Consider the following 23,368-nt stretch of genomic DNA (forward strand, 5'->3'; position numbering starts at 1 on the left):
CTGTCGCTCATTGACAGACGCAGTCCTCTTGATTAAGAACACATTGGGACGTCCCAAAGCAGTGCCACAAATGAGGGGTGGGATAACAGATAAAAATTTAAATCCAGAAGGCCCAACCGGTGCCGACTAGAAGTCTTAAAGGCTCATCAAACCAAGGATGAGACTCAACTGAAAACCCAACAGAAAAAAACCCTTGAGGTAGACCAACGGTCTCCTCAAATTGTGGCCTGCAGAACCTTGCGGCCAAAAGAGGCATCCGCCGATGCCATCACATCAACTTTATAAAATTTTGTAAAGGTATGAACCGACGACCAGGTAGCCGCCTTGCAAACCTGGACCACTGACGCCTGATGGCGGAAGGCCCAGGAAGCACTAAGCGCCCGAGTGGAGTGCGCCTTAACAGGGAACGGAGGATCCCGACCCTTAATAGAATAAGCCTGTACCACCGTCTGTCTGATCCATTTGGAGATAGTCACGGCAGATGCAGGCAACCCCTTTTTGGGGCCATCCGTGATCACAAAAAGTGAATCCGTTTTACGAAACGAGTCCGTAGTCTTCAGGTATACCCTGATTTCCCGAACCACATCCAAGGAATGTAACGCAAACTTCCGAGGATGACTGGGCTTAGGACACAGGGAAGGTAATACAATATCTTCATTCAGATGAAATTCTGAAACCACTTTAGAAAGGAAGGATGAATTCGGACGAAGAACCACCTTTTCCCTATGAACCACCAGATATGGGGAACGACAAGATAATGCGGCCAGTTCTGACACCCTGCGTGCAGAAGTGATGGCCACCAAGAAGGCCACCTTCTGGGATAAAGTAAGCAAGGGAATCTCCCTAATATCTTCAAAGGGAGGTTTTTGAAGAACCGACAACACTAAATTAAGATCCCAGGGCGGTAAGGGCGCACGCACTGGCGGAGCCAGGTGCCGCACTCCCTGGATGAAATTCCGTACCAAGGAATGAATAGTCAAAGGTTTCTGAAAGAAGATTGCTAACGCTGAAACCTGACCCTTGATAGTGCTCAAGGACAGTTTCTGCTCAACCCCCTGTTGCAGAAAGGCCAAAATTCGGGTCACCGAATAGGTACGTGGGGGAAATCCAAGAGATTCACACCACGCAATATAAGCCTTCCATGTGCGATAATAGAATTTGCTGGAAGTCGCTTTCCTTGCTTTAATTAGAGTAGGAATAACTGAAGCTAACAATCCCTTGTCCTTCAGTACCTAGGTCTCAATGGCAAAGCAAGATGGAAGATTGGTCCTTGAGACCACAGATCCTCTCTGAGAGGAAGTCTCCAAGGAGCGTCCGCGACTGGCCTGCCCAGGTCGGCGTGCCCGGCTTGACGAGGCCAGTCTGGAATTACCAGGATAACTGGAATTCCCTCCACCTCTATCCTGCGGAGAAGTTTCAGCAGCAACTTGAGAGGAGGGAAGACATACAGTAGCCGATACTGCCCCTACGGGGCGATCAGCGCGTCTGCTGCGTCCGCTAGAGGATCGCGGGCGTGGGCTACAAACCTCCGCACCTTCCTGTTGAGCCAAAATGCACACAGATCCACCTCCGGGGTGCCCCAATGAAAGCACATCTGGTGAAATCATTGGTGAATGACATAAGCCACAGCCGTGGCGTTGTCTGACTGGATCCGAACCAGGCTGCCCTAGAGCTGCTCGGTCCAGAAAATCAGAAAAAGTCTGATCGCTCTCAGTTCCCACACATTTATCAGAAACTTGAATTCTATCGGAAGTAGTGACTTCCCCTGGCTGAGCATTGGAGACACCGAAGCCACCAGACCAGAGACTCCCTGGTCCGCTCGCTCAACCGGATCCGATTCCTGGAGGGAACTGGGAACGATCTTTGGAAAAAATGAAGAAAACGTTCTGCTCAAGGAACGGAAACTACCGCCCCTTGTAGCATACGAATGTTGGAAGGGAAGAATCGCACCGGTAGAAGTGATTGACACTCGATCTTGTATCCCGACCGTATGATCCCCTGAACCCCTTTGTCCAGGATTCAGGAAAGCCATGGATCTGGAAACCGGTGAAGACGTCCCCCCACCCCAGAGATGGGTGGGGGCGCACCTTCAGGCTGTATTGGTTTTATCTTCAGGTTTGGCTGAGCCGGACTTTTGTTTACCCGACCAGCGCCCTTTGAAACCCCCTGAGGGGGCTTTGGAGCCCTTCTCGCTCGCCCCAGCGGAGCGAACAAACCTTTTATGAGCTGAAAAGGAAGGTCCTCGCCTGTTACGAGGTCCTTTACCCTTAGCAGTCTGTGGCAAAAAAGTGCTCTTGCCCCCAGTGACATCCTTTATGATCTCATCTAAGGTGGCCCCAAACAGGCGATCCCCCTGAATAGGGAGATTAGCCAAAGCTTTCTTGGAACCTTGATCCGCCGACCAGCACTTTAACCACAACACACGTCTGAGGACCACTGCTGACATTGATGCATGCCCTAACAAGGGAGTGGCATCCAGGGCGGCGTCACAGACGAACTGTAGTCCTTGTATAATTTGCTCCATCAAATCAGATGCTGCCGGGGGGATACTTCTCCCCTTTAAGTCACGGCGTAACAATTTGGCCCATTCTGTCAAGGTTTGTGAAACTAAACCAATGGCAACCACTGGCCTAAAGGTTGACCCTATCAGGGAAAAAATGGTGCGGGATTCCGCTTCCACTTTTCGATTCACTGGATCCTTAAAGGACGGAGCGTCCTCCAACGGGATAACAGTGGCTTTATTTAGTCTGGAAATCGGTGGGTCCACCACTGGTGGTACCGTCCATTTTTTAATGAGGGATTCATCAAACGGATAGCGCCTAGCAATGCGTTTGGAAATAGCAAGGGTTCGTTTCGGATGATCCCATTCCTCCTTAAATTTTATTACCAAAGCATTTGGGTAAAGGAAAAACCTTCGCTATCTTGGTAGGCTTACTGGTACCAAAAGGAATTTCCATGTCGGTTACCTCTGCCGGTGTAACCTCAAGTCTTAAGGTTTCCCGGACAGACACAACTAGTGCGTCCACCAACGCTTCTTCATGTGCTATGGCGGAGGCAGAGACGTCCTCCTCACTGTCTGAGGAGACATTACCTGAGACAACAGCCCCAGAAGAGGGACCTGCAGCTGCGATGACCAGCTCAGAATCTGTATCTGAAGTATCAGATGAAATAGGGGTAGGCGGGGGTCGCTTTCTGCAAAAATAATTGCAATGAAAAAAACTTTTTTTTTTTTTGTTATAATCCCCCAGCGCAACAGCGCCCCTTAGTGTTACCTGCTTTGGACCCCACAGAGAGAGAGAGACCCCAAGGCTCACCACCTGATGCACAGAAGTTTCTATCAACCTGCTCCCAGCCCTGTCTGTTACAGACAGGAAGTCTTTGGCTCCTTTTCCCGGGTAAATGAGACGGCTCCGCCCCTTTACAAGCCCTCCGGCACCTCCCAATTACTCCTCGAGGTGTTTGGTCATCTCAAACATGACCGCCCCCATGCTGGAGACACGAGGCTACGCCAAGATGGCGGCCCCGCGCGACCTGCGGGAAAATGGCGACGGCCTGTGGAGGATGGCAGCGCCTTGTGGCAAGATAGCGGCGGCCTGCGGGAGGTAGTCACCGGCCTGTGCGGCCTGCGGGAGGTGTACGGCCTGCGGGAGGATGGCGGCCTGCGGATGGTGGTAGTCCAGGCACAGGCATCAGCCTGTATTGCAACCTTATCAGGTAGGATGCTATCACCCTTATACATGGCCATCATCACAGTAATGCCCCACTGACTTCAGTCATGGTCCCTTAACAGTGCTCACTCATACAGTGACTTTAGATAGTCAGCTCCCAAACCAAGCCTCCTGGCTTCTTATTCACAAAATCACACTCAATTGGGGGATCTGTGACACCTGTTATAGGATAGAGGGGGGACCCAGAAACATGAGCGTCTGACCATCCCAGGGAGGGGCCCGCTTCCACCAACACACCCGTCAGGGGGAGAGGGGGAACATTTTACTCACCATACCGGAACAGGCGGGCGCCAACTCCTGACAGAACCCCTCTCCACCGAGGTGGGGGGGCTGTCGACCAATACGGACGCCGTGACTCAGTTTCCAACTGGTCGTCGGCGTCCAGGCGAGACGTTTAACTCGCAGGGTCAGTCCCCGTCCAGTGGGACTATGTCGCGGCCGACCCAGCGCGGAGCTAGGGCCTGCACGCGCTCGCCGGCTGACTGGGGTGACCACTGGATCTCAACATCCAGCCCGTCGCCCAGTTTCAGCGTACTTGCTTGAAGATCTCACAGGAACAACTGGAGAAAAAAAACTGCCTAAAAAAAGTTTTTCTAAAAAATCTTGCCAGGACCAAAGATCCCAGCAAGGAACTTAGGTCCTTACTCCTAACTAGACAGAAAAAACTGACTTCCTGTAGCAGGGAGAGAGGATATACCCTCTGGGACTGCCCCTAAGGTGTGGCCAGAACGTTTTCCTTCCGTCTAGTGTCCTACTCCTGTAGAGGGCAGTATAATCCAATGTGTTATTAATCAAGAGGACTGCGTCTGTCAATGAGCGACAGAGAAAAGGGGGTCACGTGCTTTCCCATAGCCAGAAGAACTGGGTATCTTTATTTTCTCTCAGAAGATAAAGAGAACAGTGCAGGAGTTAAATGGGGTTTTTTTTTCTAAATAAACATGCCTATACTTACCTGCTCTGTGCAATTGTTTTGCACAGAGCAGCCCCCGATCTTTTTCTTCTGGGGTGCCCCGTCGGTGCACCAGGCCCCTCCTCTTCATCGGTTGCCCCCAGGGAGAGACGTTTTTCTAGGGGCACCTGTGTGGGCTCGTTATTGGGTCCCGCTGCTGCGTTCATGGACACGGACAGTGGGACTCAGCCATGCCCCCTGCTACTGTGTCATTGGATTTGATTAACAGCAGCGGGGGCCAATGGCTCCTGCTGTTATCAATCTGTCCAAAGCTGCTGCGCTTGTGCATATCTCTGGATCAGATCGGGCTTAGGTAAAAAATAGGGGGGGGGGTCTGGGGGGAGCTGAAGCACAGAAGCTTTTTCACATTAATGCATATAATTTTTGGGCTTATGGTAAAGTAGGCATGTTACTTGGCCAGGTATAAGGGATGCCTCAAGATGTGCAATCTGCTTTCCATGGGTGGTTGTCTGTAAGCAAAATGGATGGGAAGATGCTGGGGTGTGTTCCCAGCAGTTTATGATTGGTTTCTCTAAGGAATAAAAGAGTGCTGTGCTTTCAGTCTGTAAGAAAAAAAAGGCAGCAGCTACAAACCCTGTAGCAGCTGACTTTTAATAAATGGACACTTACCTGTCCAACGATCCAGTCCTGTCCTCACATGGGCTAGTTTTTCACTAGCCTCAAGGTTCCCGACGCAGACATCCTAACTGTGGGCAGCCGAATGCAACTTTTGGTTTCACAGATGGCTACCTACGGTACATGTGAATGGTCTTGTAGTCTTCTGAGACCTGTGACGTGTCCATGAAGACTGTAGGGGGGGGGGGGGGGGGGGAGAAGCTTCTGCTGGGAAATTACAGTGCATCCTGAAAGTATTCACAGCGCTTCACTTTTTCTCACATTTTGTTATGTTACAGCCTTATTCCAAAATGGGTTCAATTCATTATTTTCCTCAAAATTCTACAGTCAATATCCCATAATGCCAACATGAAAGAAGTTTGTTTGAAATCTTTGCAAATTTATTATAAAATAAAAAAAAAAATCACATGTACATAAGTATTCACAGCCTTTGAATAACAATCAAAATTGAGCTCAAGTGCATCCTGTTTCCACTTGAGATGATTCTACAACTTGATTGGAGTCCATATATGAAATAGAGAGAATCAGCGCTCAAATCCTTAAAAATGGTGGACCACCCAGTAATTGGAAGAATAAATATATAAAACACTTAGTAATAGATGTAGTAAAAGAATGATGATGCAGCAGTATAATAAAATCACATTAAATATCCGCAGTGTAGTATAAAAGATGCCATAATCAGTCAACGGTCATAAATAAATAAAATGGATACATAAATAGTATACTGTAGATATAATAAAGTAATAAGTGCTGAGTAAGTGCAGAAATGGTGATAAAATACTAAAACACCAGTAGCTGAAAATGTGACGGTGATTCAGCTACATAAAATAAGTATAAACAAAATATAAATCCAAATGTGAAATATAGTGAAAATATTGATGAGAAAAATAAATAATAAAAATCCGGAAGATCTCAATAAAAAGTATGCATAAATATATTCATGTGCTAATATATACAAGTGCTGATAGTAGACGTGGATCAATAAAGTGCTAAAAAGTCCATAAAAAAATATATATAGTGACTGTAAGAGGGTGATTCCGGTGCATAAATACAGTGCTCAAATGTCCATAATATGATCAAGTGCCTAAAAAGATAAAACAATAATTCTGGTGACAGCCAGGTGCAGTGGTAGGTGAGCTAAAAAATCAAGCATTAAGTGTAATGGCTGCTCACCTCCATTAACACTCAAATGAGCGTTTAGGTGCAATCGGTCACCATATAGGACCTCTTGATCTTCTCCAGTCAGTATAATGCTTATATATGTCGACAATCTTATGGTATTCTCCAAGCAATATGCAGTGCTTCAAGGTATATGTATATGGGTTTCAGCAATGATAAACCGTATAATCCTTTCCTTTTTAGACAATATCCTCCTTTAACCACGGTGTGTCATCAATTTCTGGGATATTCACTCATTGTGATTGAAATATAAGAGGGAAACTCTCATGGTGCAGTAAATCAGGGTGAAGTTTAATAAAAAAAATGCAGATAACTTACAGTTTAATACACGAAGATGCGTAGAACAAACACAGAGCCGCCGATGCGGTATACTCCGATACTTCCGGTCTCGGCCGTAGACCGGAAGTGACGTCACCACGGCTTCTCCCGACGCGTTGCGTCACAAACCACGTGATAAAGTAACATAACAAAGTGTGGAAAAAGTGAAGCACTGTGAATACTTTCCAGATGCACTGTAGATAACCCACCTCCCTCCAGAATTACATGCCAAGTTAAGCCGAGAATGGGGAAGGGATGGGGAAGGATGTCTAAGGGGAAACTTCCCCTTTTGGGCGGAGCCTTACTTTAATAAACTTAACATAACTGCCCCCTAGATACTGCGGATTAAAAGAAAGGCCATGAGTATAATCTTGGTGCTATTCATTAAAAATGTGATAATCACTCCTTACCACAAGCATAGGTCCACCGCCTGCACAGTGTCCTGTGTTCCTGTGGCTGTGTGCTGCACGATATGTCCCTTGTGTGACCAATGCTCCTTCCCTGCTCCCTGTGTCTCCCCCACAGGCTTTTCTCTGTGGTTCTCCCAGCAGTTCTGGGTGAATTCTGGAGTCAGATTTATCTGTGTTTACATGACTACAGCCATCAACCTGTATGGCAGGCTGTCCACACCAGCGGTGACTCCCCGATCACAGAAAAACACAGGGAATTTTATGCTAGACATATTAAATGCCTGCAAACATCAATGTGCTCATTAATTAGGTCTAATGACAGCATTGCGTGATCATAGAATAGTCAAAGACTATGAGGCTATTCTAATGGACAACGTGCACATACTTTGTAAACATAACACTGCAAAACAAAATGTGCAATTGGTTTCATTACAACCATAATATTAAAAGAACCTCCATGGCCTCCCCAGTCATCAGATTTCCTGGAATATATGGTACAGAATAGATTTCTATCTCCTTTATCCCTTTACTGAAAGGTACACACAGGTGAAGATTTGCGAGACATTTTTCCACAAAGGATCAATGCTGTTCTGAAGGCACTTCGCATCAGGTCCTTCAGAAAACTATACTGTATTCTATTATTTTACTCCCTTACCCCAACCATTAAAGTTACATGGTTCCCTTTACCTTTAGAAATATATCTTCCCTTCCCATTAAGACAAATAATAAAATGAGACCCAATTCTAATGTAAGTATTCAGCGTTTTTACATTAAGGATATGCCATAAACAACATGATTACTGAAATGTTCAATAGAAAAAAGAAACAGCTTGCTGCCTCCTCCCTCGCATGGCTCACCCCCTCCAGTTTCAACACTTGAAAAGGAGATTGCTAAGGCGTTTGAGGGTGGTATATAAATAACAGACATACATCTCTGAGTAAGCGTGTGGGAGAGAATATGTATTGATATTTGTATGTAAACTGCATAAAATGCAAAAAGAAAATATAGTTGCTGGAGAGTGGAGACTAAAAAATAAATAAAATAAAAAAACAACAGCATTAAAAGAGTAACTTCAGAAGTATTTTAATTTTACCTAGCTGGTACATCTCCAAAATATGTTCTCTTATAATCTAACTGGCTTGCCCACTAACACCTTAAAAGGACATATCAGAAATGATGAAGCTCCTTTGCTAATCCACTAGTATTATTCTTTGCCACATTGTAAAGGTAATTTCTCTAGAAAGAGCTAGAATATTTATTTTAAAACCATCCCTAATGCTAAAAACATATTATCAGCTTTTAAAATAGGCTAACTGAGGTGAACAAAACATATGCAATGCTTTATTGCAAAAGATTTATATAAGAATACTGCTGCCTATTGAATATTACTACAGGTATAGCTACCTGGAAATCCAAAAGAAAAGGCTTAACAGCTGAAGCATATAAAACAATTTACACTAATCAAAATAAAGTATGGTAAAAAAAAAAGATATACATTGAGATAATACTTCTAGAGGAAAGGAGGAGAAAAGAATGGATGAGTTTCTCCAATGTAAAGATACATCTATTCTTACCCAAAAATGGTCCCCAAAATACGACATCTTGTATGCTAATGACCGAGATAAACAAGGAGATTCCGTGATGACAGCAGGTCAGTCAGCAGTCACAGCGCTGTAAGGACAACAGAATGAACTAGTGACAACAGAACTGTATGGGTATTCATATACTAAAGAAAGGAGGGGGAGACAGGAAGAGAGGAAAAATGAGAACATCATTTCAGAATAACACAAATAGAAATCAATTAAACACTAAAACAAAGAGTTAGGGCTCTTTCACACGGAGCGGACCGCATTGCGATCCGCTCCGGCACTTTTTTTTTTTTCACGGAGCGGATGACATTTGTGTCACCCGCTCCGTATGTCCGCATATCATCCCATCCGTTTGCGGATGATATACGGACATAATGTATGTCTATGGGATTGCGGATGTCAGCGGATGACACTGCTGACATCCGATTTTGCATCCGTTCCGTTTTTTACACGGAACAAAAATAGGGTTCTGTTCCGTTCCAAAAAACGGAACAGAACTGAAAGGACGAAAATCGCATGTCATTGACATACATTATGTCCGTATATCATCCGCAAGAAAATAGGATGATATACGGACATGCAGAATGCCCGTGTGAAAGGGCCCTTAGTCCTGAAAGTATAAAGGAAGACAGGGGTTTAGGCCTGATGCACACTGGCACTCTTGCGTTTAGTTTTGCTAAACACAGGAAGAGATACCTAGTAAGTATAAACAACCTTTATGCCTCCTAGTTCACTTTTCCCTGCTTTATATCAGTAGTGGTCAATTTACTTGAAATAGGGGGTCTTAAGTGCGGCTCCTGACATTGACAAAGGGGCCAATATTTAGTACGGCTCCGTTCACACCTGAGCGATCCGGATCGCGGGCAGAATCGCTGTGATTCTGCCCTCAATCCCAAATCATGGGACGCTTGTGCGATGTCATTACTTCTTAAAGTGGTTGTAAAGTCAGAAAGTTGTTTATCTAAATGCATTCTATGCGTTAAGATAAAAAAACCTTCTGTGTGCAGCAGCCACCCTCCAACACTTCCTGGTACTTACCTGAGCCCTATCTTCCTCCAGCGATGTCCCCGATTTCCTCGGCCATCTGAAACTCTCCTCCTGATTGGCTGAGACACAGCAGTGGTGCCACTGGCTCAAAGTCAGTTAGCCAATCAGGAGAGAGAGGGGCAGGGCAAAGATGGGGCTTTGTGTCTGAATGGACACAGGGAGCTGTGACTTAGCTCGGGTGCCCCCTGAGCTGCTTGCTGTGGGGGCACTCGATAGGAAGGAGGGGCCAGGAGAGTCGAAGAGGAACCCGAGAAGAAGAGGATCCGGGCTACCCTGTGCAAAACCACTGCACAGAGGAGGCAAGTATAACGTGTTTGTTATTTTACGAGGAAAAAAAAAATCGAGACTTTACAATCACTTAAGTGGCACCCCAATGGCGCTGTGATTTTGCCAAAATAAATTGCGCTGCAATTGCAGCAAATCGCAACGTGCGAGCAGGAGCGTCTTTTGAGAGACGGTGTTGCAGCAAAATTGTGGCGCAATCAGGATGCAATTAAGAAGTAATGGCATCACACAAGCGTCCTGCAAATGAGGGTCGCTGGCAGAATTGTGGCGATTCTGCCTGCAAACCGGATCGCTATGGTGTGAACAGAGCCTTAATGTAATGCTGCAGATGCAACAGGAGATGGTCATAGAATGTAAACATGCTATTAGGCTCCACGTACACTGTCCTACATTTTTTGTGGGGAAACGCAAAACGTGGCAAAAACACGGCACAGTTTTGAGTTTTCCCACAGCTGGCGGTCAAATCTATCTGATCCTAAATGCGATTCTTTTGCGGTCAGGAGAGGGAAGTTGAAGCTTACCTAAATGCGGCAGCTCCTAAACTCTGCTAAAAGCCTATGTGTACATCAACACGTTGCCTTTTATTGAGTTGAGTTTTGGAGCTTTGGCAAAAAAAAAAAAAATGCCTGGCAGCTCCTAAACTCAAGTTTGAGAGCTGCCAGGGTAGGCTAGAGTACATGAAGCATAAAGAGGTGTTGGGAAAAAAAAGGAGAGATGCTTCAGGAGACACTCTTTAAAAAAAAAAAAAAAAAATAAAAATCACATGTGCCACATTTGACATGTTTCTCAGCAAGACTCAATATAGAAGGTTAGGTTAGAGGAAAAAATCAAAACATAAAAAGAGAAAAGGGATGGGCAGCACAGGAAACCAGTAAGACAGACAGTGTGCAAAAAAATAACCAAAATACTAAATACTAAAAGCTGCTCTTAAGAAAATCTTTCCTTCATTGGCTTGCATTAGCACCAAAACAGACCACTGGTCAGAGGGGGCTCTGAGGGCCACACAGTAAGTGCCAAATGACTGCAGGTTAGGCACCAGGGGTTTAGATGTTCCTCCTAATCCAATTTCTAATGAGATACCTGAGCTTCAATTGTAGTTAAACATGAATGGTACCACTGAAAATCATTACATGCATTTATAGGTGTTTAGAAATGTCCATTAAACACATAAAAATGCAGGTTTTTTCACAATTCCAGTGTAAATGAGGCCTTACCGTGTATAATCTGCCAGTTTAAACCAGGTAAATACTATAATTTGTAATACAAAGATCTAAAAACTTGGTCAGGCAATACTAAACAGTAGGTAGACAAGGTGTTAACAAGATTAAAGTGCAAGTCTGATAAAAAAAAAAAAATAATAATCATAAATAATTAAAGGACAATTCCAGGCAATATGCAAAATTTAGTGAAATAAGGATTATGCTTCCATTACACAACACAAGCCTGCCATTATTAACAGTGCTATCATATCCAAGTTTTTACCAGTTGATCCTGCCAGTGCTGCTGTTAACCTCCTATTTCCTGTCAAGGGCCAACACCACTAGGCTACCCCTTCAAAATTTACAGCATTGTCTGCCCTCTGACCTGTCAATATTTCACCCTAGAGCAGGCATGTCCAACCTGTGACCCGGGGGCCGCATGCGGCCCAGAACCACAGGCAATGCAGCCCACTGCCCCCTGACAATTTATTTATTTTTGCTGGGGAGGAAGGAAGTTGAGTCAGGGGCACGGCCACAGCGACTTCCAACTAACTGTAGGCAGAGGCTGCCCCGGAGAGGAGGGGGGGGCGAGTGCCGCCGATTTACAAACAGAGCGGGTATCTCCTGCTTACCCGGCGGCCTTGGTCATACCATGCCCCACCTCCTGGACTGGCTCCTATGATAGACAGCACATTGGTGACGTCGATTATAGGAGCCGGTCCAGGAGGCAGGACTGATCCCCGCTCTATGTAATCCAGCGGCTCTGTGTAATCTAGCGGCTCTCCTTTCTCTTCATTGCAGACTGCATTGGATGGGCACTCACTGGTGAGGCTGCATTGGATGGGAATGCACTGGTGAGGCTACATTGGATTGACACTGATCAGGCTGCATTGGATGGGCACTGATCAGGCTGCATTTGATGGGCACACACTGGTGAAGCTGCATTGGATGGGCATGCACTAGCGAGGCTGCATTGGATAGACACTCACTGGTGAGGCTGCATTGGATGGGCACTGGTGAGGCTGCATTGGATGGGCACTGGTGAGGCTGCATTGGATGGGCACTGGTGAGGCTGCATTGGATGGGCACTGGTGAGGCTGCATTGGATGGGGAAGCACTGGTGAAGCTGCATTGGATGGGCACTGTTTAGGCTGCATTGGATGGGCACGCACTAGGCTGCAAGTGCCGTGCGATCTCCTAGCTGCCGCGGGAGACTTAGGATGTCTGCAGTCAGTGACAGCTGCTTCCAGTAGGATATGAAATGCACTCTGCCTGTGACAGCAGCCATACAGGAAGCAGCGGCTCTGCTCTCTACTGCAGCCACTGCTTCCTCCAGCAGTACCCGCATGACCAGCATTACCCACCAGCAGTAACTGCCAGCAGTAACCACACCAGCAGTCTGCAAAATAAGTAGAAAGGTATGTTCATTAGCGTGTGTAAATTGTTGCAATATGTTTTTTTAATAACTAGTTGTGTTTTGTCATAATATGTCATGTCCTTCTTCATACATGTATGAATTTTGTCATAATATGTCATGTCCTTCTTCATACATGTATGAATAAGGACATGACATTTTCTGGCTGCCTAAGTCATATGTGCTAGAGGTGCAACTAGCCCCCAGCACATAACTGTAAATATCCCAGCATGTGCAGTGTTTCTGACTCCTACCACCATGACCACTTCAAATCACTGGTCATGGTGGTTAGAGTGTTCCTTTAATATCTCTCAGAAGAAGTAATCCTCTGTATACTGATTCCAGTATTCCAGATATGGTACATGAAGGGTGCAGCGGCGTTTTATTACTTATATACCTTAACTATAGTATATATTTTATATGCGGCCAGAGAAAATTTCTCTACACTCAATGTGGCCCAGAGAAGCCAAAAGGTTGGACACCCATGCCCTAAAGACATTGTCAGCTAATAGACAGTAAATAAGTGAGTGCCAGAAGGATGGTGACCAGCCACCTAACCTAAAAAAAGAAGACATACCAAGATGGCCACGTGACCACCAAAAGCAAAGTTAGAAAACCATGTTTATTAAAAAAATAAAAAAAAAAAAAACACACACAACGATCACTTTACATGGAAGTTTGTGTAGAAAGAATGCAAAAAAGAATACATTCTGCAGAAAAAGGAAAAGCACACATATGGGAGGGGAATGTGCAATAATTTGCCCAGAATAATTTAGTTCTGACAGTAGAATTGTTCACCACTTACTTGACACAACACTAATACAAATTGGTCTACCTAATTCTTTGTGTATTTGTGTCTTTCCCTTGCCAGAGTTTAAATTTAGAACTGAAAAGACAAAAGCAGGAGCAGGCGCTGCACAAGCCCAAGTTAATAAAGAAAGGCATGGCAACAGAAGCATTGAAGTACTAAATAAGGTCATGGCAGACAGAAGACGGGAAAATAAAATCTAACCTGAAAGTCAGTTCAGCAAGAGATGCGGAAATCTAGTCCAGGTGATAGCGGACAGCAGGTTGCTGCAGGCACTGATTTTCACATACCATACAGTAGAAAGCACAAACAGGTGCATGTTTCAGGATAGAACAGCAGCAGCAGCAGCAGCAGCAAGTGAACAGGAAATGGGTTAGGTGACAGAATACAAAAACAGTTCTGCTAACACTACTAATATTTCACTAAAGGGAAGTGAAACTTCGATGAATATTTAGCCCCCGCAGATTTTTATTTTTTTTGGTCAAAGGGGTTTTCCATTTGAAATGCAGAATATCTCTGTAACTGAAGCACCTCTATACAATAACACAGAGGAAGAGATCCTCTAAATTTACAGAAGCATCGGCAAGTTCTGGAATCTGCTAGCACAGGGGAAAGAGTAAAGACAGACCATTCAGATATGCCATTTAGTGTAGGATCACACTTAGGCAGGTTTAAAATAGTGCGAGCTCGACTGAACTCGCACGATTTCAAACTGGCATTTTAAGTGCAACTTCAGGGGCAATTTCACAGACATCTGTACGGGTTCCTGTCTGGTGTGATGTCTATTGAAATCACCTCCCAAAGTTGCCAAAAGTAGTACAGAAACTACATTTGCCATTGCCAGCAATTGGCTCCGATTTGACATGCAATTTGACATGTCGACTGTCTCCTGCACACAGCATTTGCCGCTGGAGAGCGGACCAGACCGGTTTCAGAAAAGGTATGTATAGCGGATTTTTCTTTACAGGGCTAGTTTTAGAGTTAGTTAGGTTTTGGATGAACTACTTTAAGCCACTGTTTCCAAGCTATAAAAACGGAATTTTTGTAAAATCTTACCGTAAAATTCCTTTCTCTGAGTCCTCCGACAGTCGCCGCCCCTTCCCAAGTCTTCACCAATGGGTATTGACCTTTGCTCCGCAGGAGTAGCTAGGCAACAAGATTTGTTAATAACAAAAGCTTTTAGCATAGACACACCCCTAGGGTGCTTAGTCAATACCTCCTTGCACCAGCATTCCCAACTCAGTTTGGTAGCATAGCAGTAAGAGTACACAAAAACCCCAAAAGAGGGGCAGGGGGCGGCGACTGTCGGAGGACTCAGAGAAAGGAATTTTACGGTAAGATTTTACAAAAATTCAGTTTTCTCTTACGTCCTCCGACAGTCGCCGCCCCTTCCCAAGTCTTCACCAATGGGACATCCCAAAGCAGTGTAGACCTGAGGGCTGGGAGACGCAGCCGCATAAAAAGTAACGCAGTACCCACCTCAGAGAAAGGAACCTTACACACAGTAAGAGAACCAACTGGGCAACAGGAAAACGTGCTCAACAGGAGCAACAATGCAGGAAAAAACAAGTAACCCAGGGGTAAAACACCCCAACAGCCAAGGACCCCAAGACAAGGGTCCCTAAGGCACCGCCGCACTGAGAACTCTACGGCCAAAGGAGGCATCGGCCGATGCCTGAACGTCCACCTTATAGAACTTGGAGAAGGTGTGAACAGACGACCAAGTCGCCGCCTTACACACCTGGGCCACAGAAGCCTGATGCCGGAAAGCCCAAGACGTACTCAAAGACCTGGTAGAGTGCGCTTTTACAGGAAAGGGAGGAACCCTCCCTTTCAAGGCATAGGCCTGCACAATGGTTTGTCTAATCCATTTGGCGATAGTCGCAGCCGACGCCGCCATGCCCTTCCGAGGTCCCTCAGGAAGGACAAAGAGGGAATCTGACTTGCGAAAAGGCTCAGTGGACGACAGGTAAACCCTGATCGCCCGGACAACATCCAAGGAATGCAAGGCAACCTCCTTAGGATGCTTTGGCTTCGCGCAGAGCGAAGGCAAGACAATTTCCTCATTAAGGTGAATATCCGAGATCACTTTCGGCAGAAAGGATGGGTTAGGTCGCAGGACCACCTTATCCTTGTGGATCACCAAGTAGGGAGAGCTGCAGGACAAAGCCGCCAGCTCCGACACCCTGCGAGCCGACATGATCGCCACCAAAAAGGCCACCTTTTTGGACAACAGAGGCAACGAGATCTCCCTGATCTTTTCAAAGGGAGCATGTTGCAATACGGATAGAACCAGGTGCAAGTCCCACGGAGGCAAAGGCTCCCTCCGTGGAGGGGTCAAATGGCGCACCCCTTGAACAAAGGTGCGGATCAGCGAGTTTGACGCCACAGGGCGCTGAAAAAGGACGGCCAGCGCAGAAATCTGGCCTTTAATCGTGGCCAACGCCAAACGCTGGTCCACTCCAGTGTGGAGGAAAGCCAACACTCTGGACACCGAGTATGAGCAAGGGGAAAACCCCTTGGACTCACACCAGGCAAAGTATGCTTTCCAAGTGCGGTAGTAAATCTTTCCCGAAGAGGCTTTTCTAGCCTTGATCAAAGTGGGAATGACCTCAGGGGAGAGACCTCTGTCCTTCAGGACCTGGCTTTCAACAGCCAGGCCGTTAAAGCCAGCGACTGTAAAGCAGGATGGAATATCGGCCCTTGAGACAGAAGGTCTCCCCGAAGCGGCAGGCGCCACGGAGCGTTGACTGCCAGATTTACGAGGTCTGCGTACCAAGACCGGCGAGGCCAGTCCGGTGCCACCAGAATCACCGGGTGCGGTTCCGAGGCTAACCTGCGAAGGAGCCTGGACAGCAGCTGAATCGGTGGAAAGGCATACATCAGACGATACTGATGCCAGGGCGCCACTAACGCGTCTGAGGCGTCTGCCTGAGGATCGCGCGTCCTTGCCACGAACCTTTCCACCTTGTTGTTTAGACGAGACGCGAACAGGTCCACATCTGGGGAACCCCACTTCGCGCACAACATCTGGAAGACATCCTGGTGAAGGGATCATTCTCCCTGGTCCAGGGTCTGGCGACTCAGATAATCCGCCTGCCAGTTCTCCACCCCCGGAATGTGAACTGCCGTTATCGCCGGGACGGGCGTCTCGGCCCAAGACAGAATGTCGGCCACTTCTCGAGCCGCTCGGGCACTCCTGGTGCCCCCTTGATGGTTGATGTAGGCCACCGCGGTGGCATTGTCCGTCTGAACCCGAACCGGACGGCCTTGAAGCCGTTCCGACCATTGCAGAAGGCAAAGCTTTATCACTCGCAATTCCAGAATGTTGATCGGAAGGGAGGACTCCTCCTCCGACCATGTCCCCTGGGCGGACAGATTGCCCAGGACACCACCCCAGCCCGTCAGGCCGGCATCCGTGGTGACCACCGTCCACAGCAATGGACGAAAAGACTTGCCACCCGACACTGCCGGGGACTGGAGCCACCACAGAAGACTCTGTCTGGTGCGGTGACTCAACGAGATCCGCAGATCCAATGACTGCGGACGCCCGTCCCACTTGGCCAGAATCTCTGCCTGGAGACCCCACGTGTGAAACTGGGCAAAGGGGATCGCCTCGACCATCAACCCCAGACATCTCATGCATGTCCAGGGGAACGAGCTTTGGTTGGCCCTGAGGGCCCCGACCTCGTCCTGAAGCGTCCGGAGTTTGTCCTCCGGGAGGAAAACCTTCGCCTGAACAGAGTCCAGAACCATCCCCAAATAGGGAAGGCGAACCGAAGGACACAGTCGACTTCGGAAAGTTTATGGTCCAACCGAACACCTGCAGCGTCTGCACCGTGGTGGACAGGTCGGCCATCAGGCTCTGGCTGGCAGTTGACCGTATGAGGAGATCGTCCAGATACCCCAAGACCGCAATACCCTGTGCCCGTAACAGGGCCAGGACCGGCGCCAGCACCTTGGTAAAAACCCGCGGAGCCGAAGCGAGACCGAAAGGTAACGCCACGAATTGGTAGTGTTCCTCCGCAATGGCGAATCGAAGGTACCGTTGATGACCCTCGAAGATGGGGATGTGTAGGTACGCATCCTTCAGATCGATGGAGGCCATGAACTCCCCCGGACTCAGGGCAGCCACCACCGAGCGCAGGGATTCCATGCGGAACTTGCGCACCCGCACAAAGCGGTTCAGAGCTTTCAAATCCAGAATCGGACGCACCTTGCCCTCCTTTCTGGGCACAGTGAACAGATTGGAGTAAAACCCCCGAAATCTGTCCCGATGAGGCACCGGAACCACCGGAACCACCACTCCTTGGGTCCGCAGGTCCCGCACCGCCAGGTGCAGATCCTGCAAACGCTCCGGAGACAGCTGAAGATTTGAGGGAAAAAATCTGCCCACCGGCCGAGAGAGAAATTCGATCTTGTAACCAGATCGAACGATTTCCTGAACCCATCTGTCCTGAATGCGGATCAGCCAAGGTTGGAGGAAACCGCGCAGACGTCCCCCCACCCCAAAAACGGGTGAGGGCGTCCCTTCAGGCGGAACTAGCGCGGGTTGTGGAACCGGACTGGCCGGATTTTTGCTTACCCGCCCACGGCTTTTTCTGGGAGCCCTGGCCCTTAAAGGGCTTGCCCTTGGATTGTGACCGAAAGGCATGAAAGGACCCCTGGGAGGGTCTAAACGAGGGATTCCGTTTACCACGGAAAGACTTGTGCTTGGGATTCTGGGGTAAGAGAGTACTCTTGCCCCCAGTAACACCCTTAATCAGAGTATCCAAAGCCTCGCCAAAGAGGCGAGATCCCACGTAGGGAAAATCCGCCAACGTCTTGCGAGAAGATTGGTCCACCGACCAATTCTTCAGCCATATCAGGCGACGGTTGAGCACCGCCACGCCAGACAGGCGTGCAGCCAAATTCAAATCCGCATCACACAAGTACATTCAATCAGCAACCGCCTGGGCCGCCATAACCGAAGCAAAAATAGGTTTTAGCATAGAACCAGCAACCATGTAGGCATGACGGGCAAGAGACTCCAACCTCCTGTCCGTAGGGTCCCGGAAAACCCGGGGTATCCTCAGAAGGAATCGCAGTAGCTTTGTTTAAAACGGCTACCGCGTGATCCACCTGAGGCGCCACACACCAACGCTCGTTGGTGGATGGCGCAAATGGATAAAGCAGTTTAAACCTATTCGGTACTGTAAAGGGCTTCTTTAAATTGCGCCACTGCTCATTAACCGTATGGTGGAATTCAGCAGGGCAGGGAAAAACCTGCGCAGATTTGCGGGTCCTTTGCGTCCCAAAGGAGGACACCCTAGCAGGAGGAGCGGGCTCATCCTCCAAGTGCAAAGTATCCTTAATGGAGGCGATCAGCTCATCCATGAGTGCAAGCTCTTCAGGCGAGCCAGGGGGAGAAGTATCAACCCCTTCCACCTCCGCCTCCCCCTCAGACCCCACGAGGTCCAGAGATGAGCGAGACCCTGAGAAGGGCACGCCAGCCCCAGCAGCCACATCGCCCTCTGAATCAGAGGAAATGGATAACCTGGCCCTTTTTGCGGATCGTTCAGCCATCAGCATCTGCACCTGAGACACTAAGGATGCCATTACAGTGGCCAGATCAGCCCCCTCGGGGGGTGCAGCAGCCCCCTGGTCCCCCACCAGGGCGGGGGGAAACTTGCAATCCTGAGAATCCATGCCCACAGCAATGAAAGCAAAAAAGGGTACTGTCCCTTTAACACCACGGCGAGCGCAGCCCACCGCACACTACTGCATGCACCGATCCTGCAGGGATAGAGAACACTGAGCAAGGAATGACAGGACAATGAAGGAAAAACCTGGAAAGAGCACAAACAGGCTGCTGCCACCGATCGCTGTCCCAGAGAAAGAGGAAGTGATGCAATAACCGGCTGACTTGTATAGCCTATGAAGGCTCCGCAAAAATGGCCGCTCAGGCTGAGGGATCGAGGCCACAAGAAAATGGCGCCGACATGTGCTCGAGCGAGCGCGGCCCGCCAAAATGGCGGCAATCGGCGCCAAATCACAGCGCTGTACAGGACAGGGCCATCCATAGCAAGTACTGCAAAAAGAAATGGCGGGCCGCAATAGCGGTCGCTGCTCAGGCATGTCTGTCTAATCTGCCCCACAGAACTCACAGCAGAGCGGGAGGGCCCCCCCCCCCCCCTCGCAGCCCACAAAGGCATGCATCCATACAGGGACCTGACAGGGAGCCCGCATAGCACACAGACATGAGGGTACACACAGCCACAGACTGACACCCACACAAAGGGTCCCCACACAGAAGGTGCTTACCGTACCGGAAGACGTGGGGAGCCTTCTCAAGGGACAAACCGCTATCAGGATGACAGGGAGTGCCGCAGCCAGGACGCAGTGGACCGCAGCACAAGACCGCAGAATGGCGTCCAGTGAGGTAGCCACCTCACAGGCAGCATCCCTGCAGCGAACAGGGATGGGTCGTTCATGGCGCCAGGGCGAACCATAGCTGAACGCTCGATGGCAGGCTGGGGATCCATCTGGCTCTCAGCCCTGGATCCAGGGCGGCCAGTCCGAGACCCAGCTCCGCATGATCATCTTCATCCGAAGATCCCTAAACTAAAGCTGACAAAATAACAGCTAGTAAAGAAAAGAAGAAATACTTGAAATAAAATCAAAAAAGGGTAGAAGGCTGAGACTGAAGCCCCAGCACAGGAAAGCCTGCTACTCCTAAGCTAGGCAAGATCAAACTGAGTTGGGAATGCTGGTGCAGGGAGGTATTGACTAAGGGGACAGCCCCTAGGGGTGTGTCTATGCTAAAAGCTTTTGTTATTAACAAATCTTGTTGCCTAGCTACTCCTGCGGAGCAAAGGTCAATACCCATTGGTGAAGACTTGGGAAGGGGCGGCGACTGTCGGAGAGAAATTATCATTTATTTCATGCATTTATTGCTATACAAAATATTTTCATTATGTGGTGCAGTAACAATACATTTTGCATAATAGTCTTGTACGAAAGACTAGCATCGCTCTTCATTCTTCCTAAAGCCATCACACTAAGGAAAATATTTTTGGTGCCTGCTTGGCGCCACTAAAAACCAGTGACACCATGGGACGTTGATTTACTAAAACTGGAGTGAATCGAATGCAGCTCTGCAAAGAAACCAATCAGCTTCCAAGTTTTTGTCAAAGCCTAATTGAAGGAGCTAAAGTTAGAAGCTGATTGGCTACCATGTACAGCTACAGCTGCACCAGATTTTGCACTCTCCAGTTTTAGTAAATCAACCCTCATGTGTTTTTTTTTTTTTAATACCTAGATTTCAAATTTAATAAAAATTTAAAATCCATAACAGTAATGGACATAATATTTAGTTTAATGATCATACTGGGCTGCACTGGCTGCTCAATTTTTGACTAGTTCTTTTTAACCACTTCCCACGAATTGACGTACCTGTACATCAGCTCAGAGAAGTTGTTGTACCGGGATAATGCCTGCAGCTGCAGGCATCATTCCGGTACCGTTCTTTAGAGCCGGCGGTCAGCTTTCAGAAGAGAACAGCCGATGCGGCTCGGGAGCCACTTGGCCGTTATCCCAGCAACCGGGGGAACATCCCCCACCGCAGCTCTGTCCAGGTCTCCCATGACACCATGAGACCGGTGCAACCAGCCGGCATGGCTGGTTGGAGTCCCGAACAAAGCCGGATTCGACAGCAAGAAAAGTGATCAGATTTTTTTTTTTTAAACTGTGCTAAAAAAACAAAAATTCAATAAAATAAATAGGAAAAAAAATCTTTTTAAGTGCCCCCGTCGCCGTGAGCTCGCGCACAAATGAAAACGCATGCGTAAGTCGCACTTGCAAATGAAAATTGTGTTTAACCACTTTACGACAGCTCACTGTGCCTCTACTGCGGCACAGTGGCTCGTTATCGTCCAGCGACGTAGTACTACGTCAATGGACTCCTTCCTTTGTGGGCGGCGCTCCTGCGCCGCCGGAGGCTCGCTTCCACTGTATTCATTCACAGCGGGAGTCGGGCCAGGGGAGGAGAAGCGGCGATCGCCGCTGCTCTTCCCCGATCGTCGGGGAATCGAGTTTGGAGATACGCCCGCTTGTGTAAACAGAGCGGGCGGATCTCCTAAGTGACAGGCAGGGTCAGATTGCAGGGTTCAGCATAGCTGAACATGCGATCTGTCCCTGTGTCACTCAGTCACCTCCCCCCACACAAGTCAGTAAGCACCAGGCATATATTAACCCCTCCCTCTCCAATAAAATTAACCCCTTCCCTGCCAGTGTCATTTTTACAGTAACAGTGCATATTTATAGCACTGATTACTATAGAAATGTCACTGGTACCCCCAAAAGTGTCAAAAATGTCAGTCAAGGGTCCGATCTGTCCGCCGCAATGTCGCAGTCCCGCAAAAAAAAAAAAAAAAATTGCAGATCGACGCCATTACTCGTTAAAAAAAAAAACACCAAAAGTGACAGAGATCTTTCCCTTAGTTAGTAAACGCAATAACTTTTGCGCAAACCAATCAAAGTACGCTTATTGTGATATTTTTTACCAAACATAGGTAGCAGAAAACAAATTGGCCAAAAATTTTAAAACATTTAGATTTTTACATTTTTTGGGGGGGAATTTCATATAAAAAAAGTGAAAAATATTGTTTTTTCAAAATTTACGCTCTTTGTTTATAGCGCAAAAAGTAAAAATTGCACAGGTGATCAAATACCACCAAAAGAAAGCTCTGTTTGTGGGAAAAAAAGGACGTAAATATTGTTTGGGTACGGCGTCGCACGACCGCGCAATTGTCAGTTAAAGTCGCACAGTGCCGAATCGCAAAAAGTGGCCTGGACGTAAGACAGCAAAATCCTCCGGTGGTAAAGTGGTTAAACCACAAGTGAGGTATCTCCGCAATCGCAAGACCAATAATTCTAAGAAAATAAAAAAAATAAAAGACCTGCACTAACTCTAAACTGGTAATTGTTAAAAAATTTTAAAGCATTGCCTATCAAGATTTTTAAGTACCGTAGTTTGTCGCCATTCCACGAGAGTGTGCGCAATTTTAAACCGTAACAGGTTAGGTATCTATTTACTCAGCATGACATCATCTTTCACAATATACAAAAAAATTGGGCTAACTATACGGTTTCGTTTTTAAGTGCAGTGAAATGTATTTTTTTTTACAAAGAAATTACGTTTGAAAGACCTCTGTGCAAATACCGCATGACAAAAAAATATAGCAACGACCGCCACTTTATTCTCCAGAGTCTTTGCTAAAAATATTATATATTTTTCTATTTTATAAATATCTATCTATATCACACACACACACAAACCCAATTCCAAAAAAGTTGTCACACTTCACAAAATTGACAGTAAAAAAGGATTGAACTAATTTACAAATCTCATAAACTTATCTATATTATATTGTGAATAAACTAGAACATATCAAATGTTGAAAGTGAGACATTTTGAAATGTCATGCCAAATATTGGCTCATTTTGAATTTCATGAGAGCTACACATTCCAAAAAAATTTGGGACATATAGCAATAAGAGGCCGGAAAAGTTAAATGTACATAAGGAACAGCTGAAGGACCAATTTGCAACTTATTAGGTCAATTGGCAACAGGATTGGGTATCAAAAGAGCCTCTCAGAGTGGCAGTGTCTCTCAGAAATCAAGATGGGCAGAGGATCGCCAATTCCCCCAATGCTGCGGCGAAAAATAGTGGAGCAATTTTAGAAAGGAGTTTCTCAGTGAAAAATTGCAGAGTTTGAAGTTATCATCATCTACAGTACATAATATCATCCAAAGATTCAGAGA

General features: G+C 47.2%; 1 protein-coding gene across 5 annotated transcripts in view; it reads right to left on the reverse strand.

Annotated features, from left to right (window-relative positions):
• The window catches only part of FCHO1 (FCH and mu domain containing endocytic adaptor 1), a 507,107-nt gene that overhangs the window by 446,336 nt on the left and 37,403 nt on the right, over positions 1-23,368 (reverse strand). For all 5 annotated transcript variants that reach the window (XM_082267054.1, XM_082267048.1, XM_082267051.1 and 2 more), the window contains one exon: positions 8,795-8,891. In XM_082267054.1, the coding sequence (XP_082123180.1) occupies positions 8,795-8,821 (27 nt within the window). In that variant the 5' untranslated portion in view covers positions 8,822-8,891. The remainder of the gene's footprint in view (positions 1-8,794; positions 8,892-23,368) is intronic.

This window comes from Pelophylax lessonae, assembly GCF_965119305.1.
Source record: "Pelophylax lessonae genome assembly, chromosome: 1".
NCBI lineage: Eukaryota > Metazoa > Chordata > Amphibia > Anura > Ranidae > Pelophylax > Pelophylax lessonae.